Here is a 25,651-nt window from a genome sequence, read left to right as displayed (position 1 = left end):
TGACAGACTGGACTTTCCAATCTCCATGTCTTTTACTGCTTAAACGATAGATTTTAAAGCAAATAAAAATGGAATCAAAATGCATGAGACATCAACACAATTCCCACTTTGAGCCTCAAACAGTAATAATTTTGTAAGCATTGGAAACACAGCATTGAAAATGGAAACTAAGCATTGGAAACACAGCCTAAGAGAAATTATTTTTCAGCTCACAGTACAAGAAAGACTTGACAGTACTATGAGCTCCCCCCCAACACATACACACTTCACAGACACACACACATGCCAGCAATGGTACTACACATGAAGTGCCTTACGAGTATTACTCCATGGAAAACAATTTAGAAGATCACGTTGTTGAAGAACATAAATGATGGACTGATATACTCGTCTTACGTTCTAGAGTGATCCAACATGATATGGTACATGTCCTGTCAACGCCTTACGTGTGGAAGCAAGCCCTGAATTTCGTCAGCTGTTCTATGCTCTATCACGAGAGGACTTGCATTTCACAACGTAATGCAGAGCTGTGATACCATCTCTATTTCACTCAAAGAAAAAGGTGATTAAATACTTGTCATTCTGGTTGAACATAACCGTCCAGCTGTTCTTAAAGCCCTATTTTATCCAAGTCATATTGTTAAGCTTTAACTACACACAATGGAAAAGAAAGACATCTCTGAGGAGGCGTGTTGGGAGACAAAACTGAGAGGCGCAAGGAAAGAAGGTGCATGTTAGCACAAGTAAAGAACTGGTCTGACCTTCCTTACTAACACTGATAAAGACAGGCAGTGGAGGAAATCAAAAGAAACAAGCCTAAGCAACAACAGCGTTCAGTGCTGCAGTCTGGCCACACACCACTCAGATTCACTTGCAATGAGGGCTTTATGGCCAAGCTTAGTTCAAAGCACATGATCTTCGAAGGGCATGTCCTTTTACACGGACAGCTGACACTGAGCCTGCAGCTGTACAATGAATGCCAATAATAATGACAACAATAAATTAACATTACAAAAAAGCAGTGCAAAACAATGGTTCTAGATTATTTTGACTTGGCTATAAGACTAATCCTCATTTGTATAAATATGGGCCTGTTGACTCTGTATTTCAAGACACTTATATCAACATAAACTATAAAGGATGATTATGGTCACACACTACTAATGTAGTCCTAAAAGACATGGCAAGTAAGACAAAAAGTTACAAATAAAACCAAAATACTTATTGCTCTGTATAACATTTCCCCCATTATCCAAGAATGCTTTTAAAGCCACAGAGGAGGGTGGGTGGGGCTTGGGTTAAAGATAACAGATTTGTTGCTGTAAAGGAGCTAGTTTTATTGTTATTAAACTGTGTCATTAGAGTTGGCAGATCAGACATTTCCATGACAAACCAGTTCAATCCATCACCAGCTGAAAGTTCTGAGCCTGAAATGAGTTCATCCAGACTCAAACTTAAAATGATGTTGGTGGAATCAGAAATGGATCCATCTGCCACAAAACAGCGGTGTTAACTATTAACCCAAACCTAATGATGTTTCAGAAAACCCGTCCCATCATCCTTATGGGTTTTCATTGTCTTAAGGGGAGGACCTATTGACTTGGCATCTCTGGAGAGAACACCAGTCACATTCCCTGCCATCTCCCTCCCTATCGCCACATCTGCAGTTGACACACTCAACGGGTATATGTACCAGCAGCAAGGGTGCCACAGGCCAGTCCCACAGGGGGGAAAGCACAGGGAAAATGGCTCAGATCAATCACAGATGCAAATTAAGTAAATACTGGCACAAAAACACATTCACACACAGTTCAGCATCTGCTTCACCATTAACCAATGTTTTGCAGGGGAGACACAGTCATGGGAATGATGGAGTTACAGTACTTGATTCTAAGATTAGAAACTATGCAGTGATTCACTCCAACCACAGCTGGAATAAAATGGAAACTGACCCTAACTAGGAATAACGAACACTGTACTATGAGTGACTTCCTTTTTTCAATGTTATATTTTAGGGGGCAAAATGCAAAACTAAAACTGTGGACTTATTATGCAATGGATTGTGGATTATATCATAACATTAATTGCTGAGTAGATGCTATTCAGGGTTACAAGCATGGTTTATGTTTCACCTACTACCAATTAAGGAGCTGGATTATGTGAGGCTTGGTTCAGCACCTCATTTAAGGATACAACAGCACCTTTGATTCAACTCCTCCAAATTTTTTGGTCCAGCCCCCTGACCCACACCCCAGAGTACTGTCCTATCTGATTCCAGAGTGGGTCAAGGTTTTGATTTGAGTCCATTCCCTGTCTGTTTCCTGGGCACATCTACAGTAGACGCACACTAAAATGTCATGAAGCTGCCTTTTGGGTTTAATGTAAGTTACCTGCTAAACAAACGCTGCCTCCATGCCACCCACAGCAACTGAAGCTTACGGCTTTCATATCACACAGCTTGCTTTTTAAATCCTAACTCCTCATGCACTTTCTGCCGTTAGGGTGCCTGACTTTCTACTGCAAATGGTATATTTTGCACGCATACTTAATACTATGAACAACAAAAATCTGCTAAAGATTCAGTCTCTCGCTATGGCACTATTGCTAAAAATGTAAGAGGGACACTGTCACATTGGCAAAAAGATTGTTTTATGAACTTCTGAAGACAGAAATATAATCAAATTGCAGTTCTTTTTATTGCATTGGTAGAACTATGGGAATCTGAAGCTGATCTCAACCAGCTTTGCATGCAGGAGATAGTGCCATGTAGGATTATCTGCTGTATGGACATTCAACCCCCATGCTCACGCTCAGCCGTTCCCCAGACAGGATTTATAGAACAGGAAACCCTAGCTGCCTCGCATATTGAAATTAGAATCCCTCTGCTGACCTCATCATAAAGACGATGTACTGTACTGGAGAAGATCCAGGTCAGCCAGGGAACTTACAGCACAGAAATTATTCTGACACATGGTGACACCACCTTCAAGAAAATCAGTGTCAAGATTATCACTGATTTAGGTACTACTGCGCTGCCCTGAGTCAGTTCAAAATCAAAATAGGGGAATGCTTTTAACTGGACTTAGGCAGCTATAAACATATACACACTCTCCCTAGATGGCGATTAATAATTGAACTTTGAAATGAATTTGGTACGCAGGTCCACAAAGCTGTTTTTAGTCTTTTTTTTCTACCATAAACACTTTTTATCACTGAATTCAGGTAGATTGATTGGACTACTGTAAAAGAAAATGTCTTGAGAGTAGATGTTTACTGAAAATTCTGAAAAGAGGCAAACAAAAAATAATGATTTACTACTATACTCTCGGTGAACTTGGGCTTCTCAACAACAATTTGGCAACAACAATAAAGATGTATTATTATTCCCAGTATAACCTGCAGGAAACAGATGCCTAAATCAGAGGAAAGTCATTCAAAACAGATCCTTCAGAAGCTTATGACCTTCTGAGCAACCTCTATAAAACTGCACACACTATTTGGACATGTGCATCTTGAAAGAATATATTCTTTGTGGGGAATCAATAAAGAAAAGAACAAAAATCAAATGCAAAAAAAGAGATACGTATTGTGGTTCTGATTTAACGGATGCAGGGATTTGCCGATTTTAGTTACTGAAGGATTTTCTTGTTTCTTAGCATTTTATTATGGTGCTGAGCTCATTTGGAGGCCAGGCAATGAAGTGGATGCATGCGGAGGGGTGAGGATGCCGTGGGCTCACATCACCATGTTTCTTATGGGAATGGAAGGGGGCAGAGTGGTGCTCATATGGCAGAACAAAACTTTAGTGGAGTGTTGTTGGGAATCAAAGCATGATCACTGTGCACATGCAGCAGGAGGAATTCTCTTAACCAACTTAACCAATGCATTGCCGAGTAAAAAATGAGACCAACGGGGTGGCCCAAACAAAACACACTTGTGTGAGTGTTTGTGTGTATACACATCATGCAGACACACACACACACACACACACACACACACATACACATACACACACACACACGTGAGAGATAGATATGTGGGCATGTATTTTGTACATATGAACATACATAGGTATACTCACAACTATGATGCATAAATATGGAAAAAAAAAACATATCCCTAAACTGTTGAAAACACTACATGCTACAAGACGACACATGATGGAAACATGGAAGTGGTTTGCGGGAAGGGTATCTCAGGAGCAGTGGAGGTAAAAGGCCAAAGAAACAAAATCTTGTTTTCCTTTTCCTAAACAAATGCTGATGTCTGTTGCTTTCATGGCAGAAGGAGATGTCTATGAAAGTTCAGCTTGTTTCCCCACCGTCATCTCTCTATCTCTCTCTCTCCTCGCTCACTCGCTCGGCCCTCTCCTTCTCCAGTGTTGAAATGACCGCTTTGTTTTTTTTAATTCCTCCGCTCTCTTGCTCTTTGCGGGTTTTGGAAAGTGAGGGGAGCAGGAAGAAGGGGTCTAGTTGAAGCCCGTGTCGGTCCGGTAGCTGGTGTGGCTGTCGGCCGTCAGCTGGGTGGTCTCTGTGGCTGAGGAGGGCTGCATCATAATGGGCTCGCCCGTCTCTGTGGAGGACAGACACAAACCAGCAGAGGGGTCAGTCAGTGCATTAGTGCTCAGACACACACACACACACACACACACACACACACACACACACAACAAGGTCAGTTACCCCACCATGATCCTACCATTTACAACCAAACAAAAGTCCAACCACCACACACTCGCCCTCCACTCAAACACTCAAACACTCAAACACTCAAACACTCAAACACACACACACACACACACACACACACACACACACACACACACTCATCACACAAAGAAATGTCAACGGTCCAATAATTCATTCGTGAGGGGGGCCAGATTCAATTGTTTACCGATTCTGTCGCATACTAACAAAGACCAGATGAGATGATGTGATAGAAATGGATACTTGTAGTCTGCTGGGAATGATGGGTGCACTCCTCTGCTGCTCTAGTCAGCCATGTGGAGAGAGCGGTTCTCCGTCACGGGCCAAAACAAGTTCTTCTCCTCAGTGACAGACTCAGTCACGACGGGCTGCTAATTTGGTGCATACACATCTAAAATCTTTGACAGGTCGCCTGGGAAAGGCCTGTGGGAGTCCCAGATCACAGGCCCGCCACAGCGGCTACAGGAGTGATACGTTGCCCCCTGCTGGCAGCCAAAGCAGACTCTGGCAGAATTAAATGTTTGTGCCCAAGCTCAACTCACAGAACTGTCCCGTAGTGCTGGGAGTTGTATGATGACAAAGGTAAGCTATAACATTGGATGGAATCAAGTAAAAACAGAATCAATGTTAATCATGCAGAACAATCAAGAACAGATTTGGGCTGGTTATCAAATAAAGGTCATCTCCCTCGGTTATTAATATGTCTCCAGCTGCTACTGGTGCGTTTGGAATATTTACTTCATACACCTTTGTAAATAGTCAGAAAATATAAGCACGCAACTATGCATGTCATGTTAGGCATAAACCTGGGCACGGATTTGCTGCAGCTACTCTTTCATAGTGCATATATGCAGTATAAGGGGCATCACAAGCTTCTGCTGCAGGAGCACTAAAATGGCTGCTTTCAGCAGCACTGCTCTGAACCTGACAGTGTCTGACTCAGAGTGATTTTTAGAGGGATCGATACAGGCAGAGAATGAGACGCCCATGTGGGTCACTGCTAGGGCTCTCTCGCCGCCGGTCCGCAGTTGCGCAGCGCCTCCTGTGGGTGGGCGCGTCTCACCTCTCTCGTCGGACTGGAGCTGTGCCTCCAGGTCCTCCGGAGACACGTAGAACTCGGGCTCCTGGTCCATGGGGGGCCGCGGTTTACACTTCCCACAGCAGCAGTTACAGCAGCAGCACAGACAGCAACAGAAATAGCAGCCTGTAGCCAGGCCACAGAAAATAAACAATGCCTGCAGACGGAGGCAGAGAGGGAAACGGAGAGAGGACACATGAGGTGGTGGGGCAAGTGAGTGAGGAAGGAGAGAGGGAAAATTAAAGGGACAACAAGGAGATACAGGGAGAGATTGGAGAGAAAGAGTGAAACAGAGAGACTGTTAGTGAAGACTTATGCACAGGCCATAGACTGCCATTTATGAGAGCCTTGGCATTACATAATTATTGGCCAACTCCTATACTCACTAGTGATCATCGCCTGTTTTCGCATAAAAGGGACAAAGGATATCTCAGTGCTTTAATAACTGCAAACAATCAAAATCTGAGACGGCTGAAGTGGTTAGCTTTTTGTCAGGTCAGAGTCTTTGCTGACAAACCATTTTTATTTGGGTCTTCAGCTGACTCAGATAAGGTAAGGGCATTCATTTCTCTGGTTGGGGTTCTTAGTCTGCCAATCAGAGTTCCTGTATTGATTTACCAAGGGCTATTCTCTGAGTCAAGCCACTGTTATCACACTCTTATCTTGCCTGCTTCAGATGCCAAACAAGGATAATCATAAATGAAGTTAATTTGGATTGTTTCGTTTTGTTATTTCAACATGCAATACTTAGCGGTGACAATATGCGTGTCAACACCTTACAAACGCGGGCTGCAATGCTTCTCTCTGCTGTACAGTGTTTAAAGGCATACTGGCTATCCCTATCCTCGTGGCTGGCCTTACCTTGGCCCACCAGCTGGAGAGGACGAAGTAAGTGTTTACGTTCTCCTCGCCGAACTGTTCGGCCACATAGAGCCCCAGTGAGCCGTACTTGTCGTAGATGTTGCGCTTGGTGGGGTCGTTAAGGATAGCGTGGGCATTGTTGATCTCCTTGAACTTGTCCGCCGCCTCCGGGTTGTCTGGGTTCTTGTCGGGGTGGAACTTCAGTGCAAGCTTCCTGAGTGCGTAGTAAGGAGAGAGGGAGGGAGAGATGAAGAGAGAGAGAGCGAGCGAGAGAAAATCTGGACGTCACATCAGTCCATACCAGTTACTTGTTCTACACATTAACTTTGAGGCTGAGGACAAAAGACGGAAAATTCATTGTCATAACAAAAGCTCCGTATTGTGGCTTCCAGTTTTGTGGCTTCCAGTTTGGTATTGTGTTTATTCATTTGAACTGACACTTAATTACAGTTAATTAATTAGAATAGAAATCAAAAGTTATACAAATTATCAATTTCAAATTAATACGCAGAATAAACAACTTCCCTCCTTCCTAAATCTCTAATATAGGGTTTACAATCTTGGTCCCACAAGACTGCAATCCAGCAGATATCCGTTCCACTCAAGTAATTATGCACCAGACACAACCTTCCACTGCCTTAATTGCACCAGTTTCAGCTCTCCTTCCAGCACAGACTATTAACCCCCAGCTGTAATATTTTCAAAGATATTCTCCCATGAGAGTTTACAGGAAGTTTCATAAGCGATAACAGCTCACTGTTGCCATCTAGTGGATTTAAGCACAAAGGAATTTAAAACACATCCAGGAAACCCAAAGAAAAAAGGACATTCTCCCTGGTTTCCCTAATTCGTCTGCACTAACTGGCCTTAAACAGCAACCAGGGTATACCTCTGAAGTATATTCAATAGTTCACTACACCACCATTATCTATATCTCTATATCCAGAGAAGCCTGACATTAGTATTTTAAAAATTGAGAATGACACAGTGGGAAAAATATTTGGCTGGGCATTCACAAGGCTGATTTATGTAACCTTCATTCATCCATTTAAACACATTCCCTGTTCTTTTTCCCTAAGAGGTGAACCCTCATTGCTGTTCAAAGGCAGTGCCTTCCTTATGACATGATGCTTTTAAAACTGCACTGTATTAAACCTGCATCATTTTTAACTGTTCCTATATGAATGCTTCAGAAAAGACCCTTAAATATACAGGGCCTGAATGCTAGGCTTTCTGAACCTGTTAATCTTTAACAACACTGATATTCTCTCCAAAAAACTGGCACCCACTGTCATTCTTTATGAAACTGGATTCACACCTGCTAGAAAAATGCATAAATTTGATTGCAATATTTTTGTTAAGCTAAGATGTTCTTTACATTTTATTCAAGGAGGTGTTGGTCATTGAAAAAATGTGTTTAAATATCTAATCACCATTTTTGTGATTAATAATATGCATCTGCACTGTGTTACAGTCAATCATGCTTAAAACTTGAGAGGAATTCCAGGTTGGCAATGTACGTTGAATATGTAATCAACAGAAGCACTGGTGGCCATTTGTTCACAGAGTGACTGGCAGTGAGGCTGATGATATGTTAGGGAATGCAAGGGTAGTGCTTGAGTGAGATTAAATCCCAGAGGCCCCCTGTTACATACGCTCCTCTGAAGTGAAAGCACACCTCTTCGTAGTCAACCTCTGGTAGGGCAGAGGTCTTGGTGCGACCTCTCCGGCTCGCTCACCTGTATGACTTCTTGATGTCGTCTGTCGTGGCGTTCTTGTCGACGCCTAGCACATGGTAGAGCGTCTCCCCAGATGTGGAGAGCGAGCGCTGCCTCTGCTGTTCAGTCATGGTGACTCACGTCCTCGCAGGTCTGCAAGGATGCACATTCATGATGATATCTGTGAGCGTGTGCTCATTAAATTAGGAATGCCAGATTAGAACTGTGTTTTTTTTTTTTTTTTTTACAACAGCCTTTGAGGATAACCAGACAACTGTGGGAAAGGTCAAGTGACGTGAAAACATTCAAACAGCAAAGCAACAACATAGATTAAGCAAGCTAATGTAAATATATGCACAATGACATGCACACAGTAAATCGAGATACATTGTAATTTAATATCATGACATCTGATTTTAGACCAGGATTTATGCAAATTTCCTGCAAAACTCCTAATAGTAGATTAGGAGTGCAGGACAGACAAGTCAAAGCAAGTCGGAAATAGCTAAGAGATGGCCCAGTACCAGGTCATTTTAACAAATAATCCTACTGAAATGGAATTATTACACATTTCAGTTTAACAACAGTAAGATTATATTATTCATTAGTAACAACTGCAAGATTAAAAGTTTCAGTTATAACCAAACAATGAAAACCAAACAATGACCATCTTCATTAGATGCTAAAAGGAAAATTAACAGAGATGGATGAAGCTGTCACTGACAAAAGCATTTCCAGTAAGACTGATTTCATTTTACCATCTTTGAATGATATATGATCTTAGGCATAACAAAATGCACCCTTCCTTTTGCAGAATGGTTCCTATTTCAAAGTATGTGAGATTTTGAAAGCATCAGAGATCCCACTCTGAAATTTGCTGTGCTCAGATGATATAGTATTACAAAATAATATGTCAAATACTGAACAAAATCTGATGTGCAATTATATAATATTAATGTTCATAGTTAACAAAATTAATATATACATTGTCAACAAACCCCACACTTCCTGTTTTGGAATATTTAGTTGAATATGATACTAAGATTGTGTCTGTAACATGTATAGATAAAAATTAGTGTCTTTTATGTAGCACCTGGATGGGCAAAAAAATTCATAAATATGCCTACTTTAATCAGTCATATCTCATATAATGCAAATTTTATGTTGATTTTGCATGGCATGACTGAATATTTATATTGCAAACCTGAGAAAATGTAACTCTTGATGAATTGTACTTGAACTAATGAAAAATCAAAAATTAAATTTGTACATACTGTAATTACATTGCTACTGAATATTAAAACAGATTGCCAAAACCCAGTTATATGTACTGCCACCAGGAAATGTGAAAAAACTCAGCCTCTCTGGTGAGAGCATGGTCAGGCACAGATCTTATACAGAGTCAGGCTGAGACCTGCTTGATTCTGACCTTAGAATGGTAAATTAATGGGGACAGATACTTGAGCTATGGTCTGAAATAAACATATAGGCAAATGATTCTCAATAGTGTACAGACTCTTACTGCATATTTATTTTTACAGACTCTGCAAACTGAAACTACTGCAAGACTACAATGAAACAGTATGCCATTTTTCTCCCTGTCCTCTATCAGGTGAGGATGAATGACACTATCCCCGAATCTAATCTGACTGTATGTCAGAGGACATTACCAGATTAGTGACTCTCACGTCGGTGAATATGTGATGGTTTTATTTCTGTGCTTAGGCCACCAGCAGCCGCTAAGAGTGATCCGACTAGTCTACTGTCTCAGGAGGGAGCTGGCCCCTGCAGCAGGCTACACATTACCCTGTGCCACCCTGGAAAGAAAGAAGGGGAAACACTGCCTTCTGCCAAGAGGGGAGGCCAGTAGAGGACACACTGCCCTGCACTGACCAAGAATTCAGAGGGGCACATGTCATCCCAAGCAACATGGGCGATCACGGGGGGGACACGCAGTCCCGCCTGAAGGCTGCGTATGGAGTCCTGAAGGGAGCACACCGCCATGAGATACAACAGACTTCACCTTAGAGTTCACCTAACTCCTGCTTCTGCTTTTATTACAGCCAAAAACACAGAAATTTACAATGGTAAAATTAATGATAAGAATATTAGTGTGCTAAAACATGAATAAATTACACATAAAATTGTACAAGTAATATAAATTATAAAAGATCACAGCCTTTTTGTGCAATCGGGAATGATTGCATTTTTAAATGTCTGACAAGCTGAAGTGTTTTATTAAATTAACAATATCATACACTTCAAATTTTAGTACAGTTTTAAAAACTGTGTATCAACTGCTGTACAAGGTCAACAGTGTCTGGATGGCTGTAGTTTGTCATACTGCTGTACATTACAGGATGGTCATCATGGCAATTTAACAATACGAATACAGTCCAGTAGCTTCAAGTCTTAAGCAGCCCATGGGCTTGCCCACTTGACCTATATTCACATGACAGGAAAGGGGGGGGGGGGGGGGGGGGGTGGATTTGCATAAAATATAGGTTTGGGTTACACATGCTAGACTTACATCTAATCACATGCTCTTCCACCCAAACAAGTCCTTGAGATCAACTGATTAAAAAACATTTTCACACATGTAGGACAGCATGAAAATATCAAAGCTTGATACAGAGTTAAGATACAGAAAAGAAGAGAATTGCACAAAACCTTTTTTATTTTAATGCGGGTGGTTTGCATCAGCTTTCCTCTACATATAAGACCGGAGGTGCAGTTTTATATTTTAAGCAGTGCCTTTACTCCCTTCTCTTGAGTCATGACCAGACTGGAGCTGATCCAGAGTCTCATTAAGCCTGATTACTGATGGAGTTTCCCTGAAAAACACAGCTCTGCAATGCAGCCCTGGCACCCCACACCCCTCCCACCCCTCCTCTCTCTCCCTGCTGCACCATATGGACCAACTAAATCTTTCGCAGCAATCTCTTCCCCCCCCTCTGTCTTTCTTCTTCTGTGTCCCTATCTCTCTTCACATGCTCATGTCTATCCTATCAGCTGAAGAGATGCAGAGTTCTTTTTCTTTTGCTCCAGCAGAAAGTCAGCTTGTGCCATTAACATTTCACATAATGTAGTGATGTTTCAGGAGAGCAGAAAAGCCCTCTCTTTCAGTTCCCCCCGCCCACACACCATTAATGTGGAGTGCTGAGGGGGAGTGAGAGTAGAGGAAAGAGGGAGAGGAGGAGGAGGAGTTTCTCATCTGACAGCCGCCTGTGTGATTCAGCTGCAGGAGCGATCCCGTTTCCATGGCCGCCATTAGCGGAGTGTGTTTGTTTGGCTGGGGCGGGTCCTCTAAATCCTTGGCCAGATGGCCTGGATCGTCATGGCAAGGTAAAGCAGGCCGGGGGAAGGTGCTCTTGCCTTGGCTTTGCACCCTAATGGACGTCCCAGAGCCCTGCTTGATCACAAGCGGATCCACTTAATCACATGCACATGACAATTGACGACTGCGAGACTGAGGGGCAAAACAAAGGAAAGGCCTAATCTCACAGAGACACTCACATCTAACACATGGTCTCGGCAGTGTGGGGTAGCAGTGTAGCGTAGTGGTAATGAGCAGGGCTCATAACTGCAAGTTTGCAGGGTCTATTCCCCATTGGGGCACTGTTGCAGTAAGAAGATACTTAACCCAGAATTGCCTCAGTAAATATACAGCTGTATAAATGGGTAACATGTAAAACTGTCACCCATATAAGTCGCTCTGGATAAGAGTGTCCGCTAAATGACTCACTGGCCACATATTGCCTCAGGGGCTGCTGCCATGGGCGACTGTGATTTTGCAGAATTTTCGCAGATATACCTGAAATGGGATCCACTCTTGCAGCATCAGTGATAATAGCTACCTTACTATGCCCCTACATTCCAACTGTTATGACAGTTTGACAGAGCAGTGCTCTTTCCAATTTTTTTGGTGAGTGTGCGCCATTTGCAGTCATTTTCATGGTAGCCTGCTTGCAAAATAAGGAAGCATGGACCCAGAGTGAGACCAAGTGATTATGCTTCTGCTCATCTACATCATTTTGCACATGACTAGTGGTTTGCTTTAATCAATTACTGCTTGCCATGCTCGATTTATAGAAATTACATGCAACTAACATTCATGTGTAGTTTCACAATGTGTTTGTTGAATGTGTTTAAAACCTGCTTATTCATGTTTAGGGAGTCAGTTACATTACACAGTGAAATTCCCCCTCACTGAGTAAGAGTGAATGCTGCCCCTGCTCAGTGTTCAACTGCATGAATCCTTCTGTTTGCTGATCCCACAACAGCATGTCTGTAGAACAGCTGCTTATATCAGGGCCTAAACCTACACAAATACAGCTTGGTTACTAAGGAGCACTGTGCATTCTCACACCGTCATTCATTAAAATGGAACTCTGGAATAAACAGATATCAATGGACTGCTTCACATCTTTGCCCCTATTCTGTACTGTTGATTTATGTGAAGGGTGTGCCACTGCGTGCTTCAGAAAACATCTTGATTTCACAATACCTCGATAAACATGGCTACCTCTGCTCTGCCAGCTGGCAGTATCATCAGAAACAAGGTGAGAGAGACTGGTGCGGACAGAGACCAGTACCTGGTGGTAATGTAAACACTACAAAAACCCCAGACACATAGAGGCAGACCTACATCTGAACCTGAACTGGGATTAACTTGGTATAAGGTCATAGTATGACAGTGTACATTAGTATTCAGAGTGGGATCCTGCTGTAGACTTGAGCACTGCACTTAACATGAATGATTTCAGTAAACATCATAAACCTCATGTAGAATTTGTAAAAATATAAGCTACGTAGTCATCCTATTAATTCCTGCAAAGCAAATAATAAGCCTGTATTTCATCCAGAAGAGTTGACCCCTTATCAAATTTTTGAGCTTGATCCAGCGACATGAGATTAAACGAAATCAATGTGAAAGTCAGGGCCAGCTCATACCTGGAAGATGAGTGTTTCTCACAGTCCCAGTCTCTATCTCACCCTTGGAAAGCCAGGGGCAGCTACAGCCAGCAACACTAACCAGAATACATAAAGTGAGGCACTCATGCTGTCCTGGCTGCTGGACTAACCAGCCATCACACCCAAGCATGCCAGCGTTGGACCCCCGCCACAGTGTCTGCACTGTCCTGGCCCAAACCGCATCACATGTGTGGATGGTCTGGAAAGGCTATGAAGGGACCAGCTAAGGCTCAGACGGCTGGAGTGATTCATAGCGTCTCTCTTGTGCCCTTGCTGAACCGGCTTAGCAGGGTCTGACCTGTCTCTCTCTGTCTCTCTCTCTCTCTCTCTACTACGCAGGCCTATGTCCACTGTGATGGCCTGTGTGTGCCTAGACCAGTCTATCTGCCTCGGTTACTGTCACACCCCTCTCCTGCCTCTGGCAATCCCTCAATGACGATGATATTTCAGCAAGAAGGACAAGGAGAAAACATTTGTCGTGGAAGACTGCTCTCCCCCTCTCCCCAATGCATGAACTACACAGGGGCGGGAATGCTCAGGGCCAAATAGAAAGGGGGGGGGGGGGGTGCTGGGGGATTTTGTGAGTGACCTCATTTTTCCTGTTGGCTAGCATCCTCTTTAATGACAAGTGTCTCCCTGGGAATAGCGCATGTGACATCATCACTTCACTCAGAACAGTGGCTCACTTCAAGGAGCTGGGCATTCACCCCTAGTAATAAAATAATGAAAACAATCAAATCCGTTTTCTGAATAGGTGCTTTACAGGGGATTACTGGTCGGATTACTGCCACCCAGGAACCCAGATATTGTTCCGCTCTTAGGACTGCTAGGCTCACTGTGCAGACACTGGGCTATAGCTAAAAAAATGAGCGTGCGCCTGTGCCTGCTCTTCCACACCCGTCTGTCCTTCCATTCATGAAGGCTCCCCATGCCGTTGGAGCACCTTATCATTTGAAAGCTGGATGACACACCAGCAGATTGCTCCAAAGCGTTAAGTCATTAAGCATGAAGAATGCAAATATTTATTCAACGTTTCACTCTTCACCCAAATGCCACATTTTCAGGCTTTGTAACACATGGGAGTAAGGGAATTTGAAATCCTGATCATGGACATTATAACGTGGAGATGCTTGAGAATTAGTTAAGTGCAGCTGGACTCAAACCAAGGATGGTCCTTCAGTAGTACTTCATGTAAAAGCTCTTGGCCACATAGTTTCACTTCACTGCTGAGAATGGAGGAAGCCTGGACCACCAGTGTTGTGCATGAACACGTTAAAAGAGCGCGTTCATTGAACGTGCTCATTTTTTCGGTGCACGGTGAACTTGAACGTATCCGTTTGCAACTAAAGAACATGAACTTGAGCTTGATTCGGAATTCTTAGGTGTGTTAAAGTTACTTCTTGATGAATAAACATGGACGGCATTATTCCATACTGGAGACATTTTTATTAGTGAAACTCATCACATAGACAGCTCGACACCAACTGCCCATACCCCGCGTAACAATCACTGCGCATGTAGACGTACACATAAAATAGTCCCTGGAGCAGCTCATTTAAAAAACGGAAGTAATGAACTGGGACTGTGAACTTGTTCAAAATTCAAAATTGTAACTATGAACGTGAACTTGTTCATTTTAATCTGTGTGAACTGAACTCTGAGCTAGCTCTTGTGAAGTATGAACTTGCACAACACTGTGGACTGCAGACAGTCTCAATACAAATGCCTGGCTTGGGGGCTGGGCTCCAGACTGTTCTAATCTACTTTTGTGGAGGTGATCCGTGCTCACCAGCAAGGCACAGGGGCCTAAAATACCACGCAAGGCCAAGTGGCCAATAGCCTCTAAAACACTCTTTAAAAGTAGTATTCCATTACTTTCAACTCCTGACGATATTCACATGCCTAAAGGCAGCCCTTAGTCAGACCAGTTAAACAGGTCTGCCTTTAAAACCATCAAAATAAAAGCTCAGGGCCATCCCTTCCCCCTTATCAACACAGCTTAACAAAGACCTCCACTTCCATCTGGTCCTTACAGAGTAGCTACGTTGGACCCACTTCATCAGCCTTTGTTTGTTTCTAAACTCCTCTTGCTACTAAACATATCACCCAAACAGCTTTTAATTACTTCCAGAATTTTCCTTCTATCCATTAGAGATGTGAATAACGATTACTTAAATAGTTCATGTAACCATTTCAAATGCTAAACAGTATTCAGATATTTATCTACAGTAAGGCTGAGTTCACTACCTCACACATAATGCACTTAAAACAGGCTTATCTTTTTTTGTGAATATGGTGATGGTTTGAGACATGTTTGAGATGGTGTGACACTGGAAATAAATATTGTAGAATTGTAGCCTCACAGGAAGAAAGGAAATAAGGAAGTAAGCAGACAATGGCACTACTTGCTCAGAAGCACTTGCATTTCCCTCTCATCATTCCCGCTCATAAAGAACAAAACAACGGTGCTATTAGCTAGGAAGTAACTTCTACATTCTTTGAGCATGCACTGGTTTTAGCTTGGCTTTTGGGGTAAATACGGTCTCTCATGGGAGGAAACGGAGGAATCCCTGACTAACAGCATAATTCCAGAGGGCAGCTCTCAGAAGGCTACATCCTAGACAGAAGCTAGCGTCCTGTGGTAACATCCTGCCGTGAGTTTTGTGTCCCAGTAGAAAACACTGACCCTTAATGGGAAAACCTGGCAGGTTACTCTACTGCTTTGGATTTTTAAAATGTCAAATTTTGTTAAGCAATCACTGGACAGGCAGCCATTAATCACAAAATCACCCCAGCTCTCTCTCTCCTCACAATGCCTTGAGTAAATCAGGATTACAGTAATTGCACCAAGAAAACAATAATGTGAATGAAAGCAGCCCATCAAAGGCTCTCTGAAAAGAACAGAAAAATGAGGAAGTGTGGCTGGATCAGGTTCCTGAATTGGGTTAGAAACAATGGCTGTTGGGGCACAGACAGCACCCAGGCCCAGATCAACCTAATTTGTGCTTGGTATGGCAAGTCCTGTCAAACACTTTAAGTTTGAATGGATTTCCCAACTGCCAAGAGATTACAATACATTTCCAACACAAATTAAATTATAATTATGTCATCATATTATTATATATTATAATTATAAGATATAATTATAATATTATATTATAGAGCCTATGTTACAGGTCAAATACTTATCCTGAAACAGGTCAGATGCCCCTAACATATGACTGCTCTAAAAGCTCTAGCTGGCTCCAGCCTTCACTTACTCCCAAAGCCCTCCCCCTATCCATTGAAGGAACCCCATATTCATTATCATAATGTGCCTTAGATCATCCACTCCAAGTGGATATGAGTGTCACCACAAAATCAGATAGGAAATTTGCCCTTTTGGCTGTTAAAACCTGTTCAAAGCCCCTTAGGTGCTATAATATGGTGCACTCTTCCTAGAAATAATAGTGTCTTCAATAATCACAGTAACAAGTACGAATTAAGTTAAAGAAAAGAAGAGATACTTGGCAAAAAAGACCTTTTAATTTCCCTTTCCTTCAGTTCTGAGTCGGCTCTAATTTTGTGTTCACAAGTCCCCGATTGGCAGGCATGTGATTCTCCCTCCATATGGTGCAGCTGGGGAGGAAGGCAGCAAACAAGTAACTGGCAATGTGGGCGGGCACTTCCACTTTTCCTTGACGATGACAGCCTGAGACATGGCAGGATATCCTGGGCAGGAACATGCAGATTCAGAGGACTGGCTCAGGAAGGCCATTCACACAAACACATATACACAGCCTGCCTTCCCGCCAGCATGCACATGCACAGTCCTACTCTATACTGTACTCATAAATTCCCTGCTAGCAGCAGCGAGTATGCCATGTTCTTCTTTGCATATTGATGAGCTTTTACATCAACTGAATAAAATATGTACAGGGAGACCATAAACCACAACTGGCAGCGGATTTAAAATTATTTTCACATACAGCACAAGTTATTCCCATAATTTTATAATACAAAATCATCGTGTAGTGCTCTGTATAATCCTCCCCGGAAAAGTAGTGATGGCTAGAAGCCTTTCCCCTGTTTGGAAATGTAGATTAACAGTGTTTGCATGCTGTGATCATACCTTTGTTCACGCTAGTGAAATGTTATGAAGTTGCTGATTGCATTTGCTGCATTAAAAATGTCCCAGTCAAAACTGTTTCATATGTAAAAATGTATATAAAATATGTAAAACTAGCATCACAAAGGTAATAGTGCAGAAGGACCAGAGCAGTCAGGGCCAGAACCAAAATGACTGCCTTCCTTCAAGATACTGTTCCTTAAAAGACTAACTGACACACATATGCATTTTGACTGCTTAACAGGAAATCAGTCTTCTTTTTGGTTCATAAATTCTATAAATTGGTTGGTTAAAACCTCAAAGAGGACAGCTATTCTTAGATAAAAGGACCACATACGACTGAAATTAAATTGAGAAGAATCAGTATCGGATCACTGCATAGTAAGCCCCCTATGGAACCTGCAAAGCATTGCAACATGCAGGGATTTATCACACATAAATCCCTCTCCATTCACAATCCGCTGGCTCTCCTGACTGTCACATTTACATTTTTCAGCAGAAGCCCTTTTCAACAGCAACTTATATAGCTTTATTAATGATTATTTTGTTGTTATTTTTATTGTTATAGTTATTATTTTTATGTCGTGCATTCATCTGGATATTTACTGAGGCAATTTGGGTTAAGTACCTTGCCCAGTGGAAAAAGAGCATCTGTTTGTGATGGGGGAATAACTACTGGTTCCTTTTTACATGAAAGTTTGGTTTCTTATGACTCAGCTATATGGAACCCGTGGAATTACACAGAATTTCTGGTGACGAGCTCTAATCTAGTACAGTCATATGTTCAGATTTTCTTGAACAACCCCAAATGTAGACAATTCCGATATCAAATTCTTCCAACTGGCAACATTTGGCTCTCCACTGATGACTTTCTGACACAACCAATACCCTCCACTGGGGTCAATGCCATTTTTGTAAAACTTATGTGAATCCATATCCACAAAGAGACAAGGAATAGTCACAACCCACACAGCTCCTACGGCCCTGACACACGAAGAAACAAATTCTAGGGCAGGAATTCTTTCTGGGTGATGAACTGACAGCCGTGCAAGAGATTGCAGACTTGAGTTACAGGACGTCAGGAAGCACACTGGGCTTTCCCTGTGAATGCCTCACGTCTTCACCCCTGAACACTGTTCTCACCCCCCTAACACTGTAGCTACTCTCTCAGTTCTTTGTGAACACTGACTTCCAACAACCCAGTCCTACTTCCTTCTCTATTCTCACTTCAAAGACAATGACCCTGAAAACCTGTAACCAGGAGAAATCTGCTCAAGTGCGCAGAAAAATCAAGAGTCATTTACTCTTTTTGAATGTCCTTGTTATAAGCTGACATTTTCCTTTGCTGTTTGAAAATGGCCACTGAGGTGTGGAGGGAAGCCATCATGCACATCGTAACGTGTTTAATAATAACAAAGATCGTCTGAATTAGTCTGTGCAGGTTTGGACACAGTGAGCCACCAGATCCTCCTGTCTATTTCATTAACGCCTTATCTAACCATCCTCCTAGCAGACAATTTTTACTGTTCCCAGCCACATTGGTGGGGGTACATCAAGATTCAGTCCATAGCCCATATTACTTCTCGCTCCAAGTCAGATCACAGGTGCCCAACATATCCTGCTATTGATTCTCACAACACTATTATTCCGATGAAACCCAATCCATCAAAACCGATTTCTGCTCATTATGACAGATATCTCTTCAAGAATCTCAGCATATCTTGCTGACATCACCTGAATGTTCAATTATAAGTCCAAGCTCAATTTCTCCAAAGACTTCTCCAAAACAATCTTGGGCAGTATCTTATGTGAATTATGCTATTATCTCTATCTGTGTTTGATAACTGTATTTTGTATTTGTATTTTCAAAAGTCTGGAACACACAGTATAATTGTAGTTCCTGTATAGTCCAGATGAAATCTGTTACTAGTTTGTTATGCTTATTATAACTATATTTATTAACTTGGGTGTTTACTGGAGATGGTAATTGGCCTTAAGAGCAAGTATAAGCTCCATCTCAATTTCTGGTCAGAAATCTTTGCCAGTATCACAGTGTGTTGAATTTCACATTGTTATGAGAAGAACTGCAGTCTATGCAATTACAACAGTCAACAACAAAATATTTCTACAGCTGTTTCTGGTTCTTGGAGAATCACAACAAGAGAGATGGAGTCAGAGAATCATGGACTCAGGAATAAACAAACATGGATAGAAAGCACCAAGGCAAACACACACACACACAGACAGGGATGGGCTTATTGTGCTGTGGCAAAAACATAAGTGCCTTTTATTTGATCCATCTGCAGAGGTCTACCACAACAAACAGCATGTGTTAAATGAAAAGAAATAGTTTGGTGGCTTAGTAGAGACAGTAGGTGATTTTAAATGTCTGCAAAGTACATTCTGTACTTTGAAACCTAAGAGCAGGCTTGCAAGAATATAACAAGCTTGACGGGTAGTCGCAGCAATAATTGTGTGCCCATCCTCTACTTTGACTATTTCAGTACTCATCCATTAGCATTATATCCAACTTATATACTGTACCAGGTATACTCTCCTACAATTTTTCACATTTTCAATATCAAACCATGTGGTGTAAACTTCAGGCTGCACATTTTCAAGGGTAAGCACCTCTCTAATGAATAAATAAATCAGACACTGTTGTCAGACACTGAGTCTTGTTGCGTTGATATTAGACTGGAAGGGCAGAGTAAGGGAGGACTGATGAATGCCAGCAGGAGAGATGGGGGTTTCTTGGCTGAGAGCCTCACAGTGATTTTCATCTGCATTACTAACTTCTCCATTTCCGCTACACCACAAAGTCATGACGGAGATCCACACTCAACATGTTTTTATTATTTTTTAAAATTAAATAATGCCTATCAAATAAGTAAGTTATTCATTTAAATGTGTTAATTACGATCACCTCAAAAGGAAAGAGTGACTGCTTATTGCACTTCTCTTTGACTGTTCAGGAAATTTAAAGTAATGACTGAGCAAGGTCTTTGGGTTGGTTTCTACCGCAGGTTACATCATGACTAAGGTCCATTTGGGTGGCAAATGAACAGTAGTCATCATTTTAGCATTTGTCTGTGACTGGAGTCCAAAAACCTCTTTATCCCCAGCCCTGAGAGGCCCAAGACAGAAGCAAGAAAGGAGACTATCCTCCTGATTACCAAATAGACGCATGAAATCCAAACACTCTGTAAAATGTCTCTGGTCACTTATCTCAGACATTCTTGTCCATGGTGAATTTCAGCACATCAGCAAATACTGCTTTATTTTATCTAAAACTACACCTCAAGCATGAAGAGTAACCTGCTAATATTCTTTTATGAAGGGTAGATAATCAATGATTTTGTCTGACAAACAGGCTTTATTTAGCAATTATGGTAAGTGGTGAAAAACACAAAAGGTTAGGATATTCAGCAAAAGGAATATTAACAATCAAACCAGTTCAGTAAATGGAAGTAAAATGAATCATTTTAATGTGCCCTTTTTGTATTGTAAGTATTGTTTTCTACCATATAGATCTGCTGTACCACTGTACTTCACCAACAAGTTAAAACATCATTCCACTTACTCAAACTGAATGAAAAGAATACCAGCTCAGCTTCAATTGTTCTCCATTAATATCCCTTAATAGACATAATCAGCTCATAACCGTAGCCAGACGCGTGTCAACAGGTGTGTAGTAGATTTTTGGATATGTCCCAGTAGCCCTACAAACAGTTGCTTCACTAACTCACCGACTGGCTGACAACCACTAAACTGAGTTTAAATTAAAATTAGTGCACGTACACCAAATGCATGGAGAATGGAGCTATGTGTCCTGCCTGTTACATCATATCGCAGGTAATGTGACCAACATGCTAACAATTTAATTTTGCAGTGGATTAGTATTATGATTTCTATACTGAGGTAGTGACGTTCTTCAACATTTCCTTTCCTATGCACTGTTAATTGTCAAACATTGAAAAACACATAAGAAATAAGTAAGCTGAAACATGAGACCATGTATGAAAGAGTTTCCCTTGTTAGCCTATCCGTTTACAGAAAGGAATTCCCCACTAAGAATCAATACTGAGTAATATGATCGCCAGTCTACAACATCACTGGTAAACACAGCTGCCCCCCCCCCCTTCTCAAAACAGGACTAGACATATGTTCCTATTAAGAATGATGATATCCACATTATACAATACTTGCTCATGGAAAGTAAATGGGATGGGAGAATAGCCAAATCACAATCTGCAAGCCAACTCCATTGACTTGACAACGTGTTAGATTTATTTACACTCTCAAAATATATTTTAACAATTGATTAAAACATGGGCGAAAAGATGAAAGGCAGAGATGAAAGGCCTTTGGTTCCTTTCTCAAGGACGCTTCAGCTTATGTGATAGGCTCTCCATGCCTTTACTAAAGAATCAACTTTTTTAAGCTATTGTAAAGAATAGATCAGATATCTTCCAGAGTGGGAATCTCACTATACCCTACATTTTAAAATTCCATTTTTTAATTTGTTGCTAATACAGATGCATTTACACTTTTGTGTCATACTCAGAATTCAAACAGCTCTTCATTACTGTCTCATGTCCCAAAAAGATGTTTCTTCAATGCTGAAATAAAAATTGATAACATCGAACCTGATATTTGACCAATTTTCCAGAATCATTCTTTAGATATGGGTACAGTGACTGGGACAATTTAAGCACTATGAAAGTGCTGGGCTCTTGAAAAATACTGGCAAGAGATGACTGTAGAAGTCCAATTAATTAGCTAATGGTATACGCAACACACTTTTTTGAACAGCTCAAGACCTATAAAATGTAGCATATGACTGTACCTACTGGATTGTCAGGAAACAATTGTCACCAAAAATGTAACAAATAATGAAGAAATTTGACAGTTCCAATTTTGTAGACAATATTACTGAGAACCAAAGAGACTGACTCAAACTTTTAAAGAATCATTCATAGTCATTCATGGGTACAAAGTTGAACACTCTGGTTTGGCTTCAGGCCTTGGACCAATGGAGAAACATTTTTGCTTCTGCTAGTCTGAGCACTTGAGCGGCTTGCCGATCTTTGAACCCCAGAAACAATGCTACAGATAAGATTAGGCACTGTAAAATGTTACAAGGACACCTGCAAAATACTTTCGTTCAAGACCTCCCTAACACTGCAGCGAAAATGAAAATAGTGACCGCTCATTATGACAGCCTACCCATCAACATGGTGCCACACAGAGTTCTCATGGAGCTGCCACTTCCCAGCAATCCCACTGCCTCTTTCTCAAAGGCTGAAAAAAAAAAATCCCAACATCAAGCTGCACTGGGAAAATGCTTCTTTGCATATAGCATAAAAATGTGATTCAAATGTTAAATAGTTTATGTCACAGCAGTGAAAACTGCCCATGAGCATTTCAGACCTCTCAAAAAATTCTGATCCAGGGCAACTTATGCTAGATTATCACTTATAAATGGAAAAACTCACATTTGACCATAATACTCACCAGAAAGGCAAAAAAACCCACTGCAAAACAATGGTCAATAATTCTGAGGGAGAACTGAGTTAAAAGAATCCAGGGTTTGCTTTTGGGACAGCACTTGTACCTTTGTACACCACCACCATTGTACCTTTGTATAAATGTAAATGTTTTCATTACAGGGACACCAAAAGAATGGCAAAAACCAGGCCCAGTATAAGAAAAACTCTTACCCTCAATGGCTATCCTAAGGGTAACAATATCCTTTTAGGCTGACAAAATGCTGACAAATGGCCATAGTATTACAGCTAGTGATTGCCACCTCCTGTCAATACCTCACGAAGACATCACACCAGTGAACACTGTCCTCTCAAACACATGGTTTAAGCCTAACACTACAAATTGCAATTCTGGAAGACTGCAACACAGTACGTTGTGAGTACCCCTCACACACGATGTGCAAAATTAGGAGTCGAGGCTGATGCCACCTAACTTCTGAAATTGGGAGATTGTATTGTGCCTCACCACCTCAGGACTCAGAAATTTTTACAGAGCCATCCATTGCTGCCCACTGGTCACCGATGCTGCCGTATGAGGTTAGTGAGCACTTACCCTGACCTCAGGTCACAAAGTCACCAAATGTTGCTTCTGTTGTTTGTCATGATGGCCTTTTGAAGATGAATTAAATAAACCTTCTTGCTTTCGTCACAGCTCAATAAATTCCTCATCTTCCAATTCTGTCCAAAGCATTTCTGGCTTGGCATATGTGTTTTTGCATTTTATCTTTATTTTTTTCTTTCTCTTGCCGATTTTTACTTCTACAGGAAACATGAATGGCTTACAGAAAACAGCTGTTTTTTGTTGGCACATTATGTTATTTAATGGTTATTTTTCATTGCATGTTGGCAGTCCTCGACTGCTCATGAAACCTGACACAACAGGAATCAGCGAAAATTTCAAGACTACTTCAAATCCACTCGCAGCTAATAAGGCGTTTGCAAGAGCAATTACTGTTGCTCATAGTACCCGACACACTACAAGATTCAAGTTGTCCAGGTCAATTACAGCATGCACATGTAGATTTTTACCAGGAATCATGGCAAATTTGTAATATCCTAATGCATTTGCTAAGCATTGCTAGTTCTTCAATGCTTCGGTCTTGCTGACTGCTCTTTCAACTGAAGAAATCTCACACAAGCAACAGCTTGCCTCACTCTGTCACACCAGGCTACATTATTATGTGAGCTGTCCAACAAGGCCAAGAGGGGCAGATTCTTTAAAGGCTATTCATTTACAGTGACCTCTAGCTTTTCAACTACATTTTCTTTAAATTCAGTGCTATAATAAAACAAGAATAAAGAGTGTTTATATTAGAAGGTTTAAGAGTGTATTGATAAGGATATTGGGGGCACCAAGACACTGCTAATGGCACTAGCTCTAAAGAGGAAACAAACAGTGACTTCCGTAAAAATATAAATAAATGAATAAACAAATAAAGTATCATGATTTAAGCAGCCATGAAACGGTACATCCAGGCGAAACACTGGATTTGGACAACACACTCTCATTTCGTGTAAAAATATGATCAGCTCAATGTAGCTGAAACCTTTTACGTCTGCTGTGTTTCGTGTAAGAGATCTCAGCAACGTTGAACATCTCGACCTGAAGTCACTTATTAACCACTGCGTTTCACACATTAATTTCAGTGCAATAAACCAGCGTATGCATACACACTATACCCTGAACAAGATGTGCCTTTTTGTAAATGAACAGACAGCTAAAAAGAAGCAGCATACAGAACGCACAGATCGTTATATTCTTGCACAGATTCAATTATGGGAAATAAGCGATGGGATATTGTTATAGATCGTTGAGCAGCAGATGTCACCTGTATGACTGCATGAAAAAGAGGTTCTTAGATAAAGTAGCTACATGGCCTACCATCAAGACCAGGTAAAAAAAACCGCAATGAGAAATCTTTAGATTTTGCAAACGGTGAAACTATAAGCATAGGGAGAGTTTGCCTGCTAAATCACAGCTCAATCAAATTTCATCTCTTCGACTGTTCCTACTAGAGAAAATTCACATTCGAAATCATAAAACATTTGCGATACATCTGGTTAGTTAAGGGAACCGGTCGGCGAAAGAAACTGTCACGAATGCGTCCGTTTCATTTTAAAACCGGGCACCTGCAGGGTTTCTTTTAAAACCAATGACGTTAGCCTGCTAACTCGATCGACAAATGCGTTCACGCATTGCAACGCATTGAAATAGGTTTGATTTGATTGCCTGAGAAGAACAAGACGAATCTGGCAAAAAGACAACGACGCATCAAATACAGTTATACACAAGAGTGATTTGCCACCGCTTGCCAGGCTGGACTTAAGCGGCTAATCTCTGTACTGCATCAAAAGCAGCCCATACAGCATCCATATTGGTTACCCTGCTTGCTAGCTAGCTCCAGGCACAGCTATAGCCAGCATAGAGTCAGCAGTAATCCAAGGACAGGAGAATGGCTATTTTATAGTAAGGTAGGATAAAAGGAGATATGAAATGTTTCAGATGGCCTCCAACCATGCAATTCTTACCGGTTTTTGAGATCAGCAGGCAGTGACTCGATGGGTTTTCAGTTCAGTTGAGTCAACGGTACCTTATTATGATCGCATCCCAAGAAACGGCGCACACACGTATCAAACTACACACAGGCAGCCGCATC

At 41.5% G+C, this 25,651-nt stretch overlaps 1 protein-coding gene across 1 annotated transcript; it reads right to left on the bottom strand.

Moving 5' to 3' along the window:
* Positions 1 to 61: 61 nt before the first annotated feature.
* Positions 62 to 25,651, bottom strand: dnajc5ab (DnaJ (Hsp40) homolog, subfamily C, member 5ab). The gene is made up of 5 exons (XM_036533790.1): positions 25,524 to 25,651; positions 8,385 to 8,516; positions 6,646 to 6,859; positions 5,770 to 5,941; positions 62 to 4,572 (listed from the first exon to the last, which is right to left on the bottom strand). Exons 2-5 carry the CDS (start codon positions 8,492 to 8,494, stop codon positions 4,469 to 4,471), a joined length of 600 nt encoding a protein of 199 aa, XP_036389683.1. The 5' UTR covers positions 8,495 to 8,516; positions 25,524 to 25,651; the 3' UTR covers positions 62 to 4,468.

The sequence above is a fragment of the Megalops cyprinoides genome, chromosome 7, assembly GCF_013368585.1.
Source record: "Megalops cyprinoides isolate fMegCyp1 chromosome 7, fMegCyp1.pri, whole genome shotgun sequence".
NCBI lineage: Eukaryota > Metazoa > Chordata > Actinopteri > Elopiformes > Megalopidae > Megalops > Megalops cyprinoides.
Note: the sequence above shows the minus strand (reverse complement) of the source record. Positions and strands in the feature narration are given on the sequence as shown.

Coding starts and splice junctions, on each gene's coding strand:
- dnajc5ab (XM_036533790.1), bottom strand. CDS start 8,494: ATGACTGAACAGCAGAGGCAGCGCTCGCTCTCCACATCTGGGGAGACG. Junction 6,860..8,384: donor GACATCAAGAAGTCATACAG/GTGAGCGAGCCG, acceptor CTACGCACTCAG/GAAGCTTGCACTGAAGTTCC. Junction 5,942..6,645: donor TCTCCAGCTGGTGGGCCAAG/GTAAGGCCAGCC, acceptor CTCCGTCTGCAG/GCATTGTTTATTTTCTGTGG.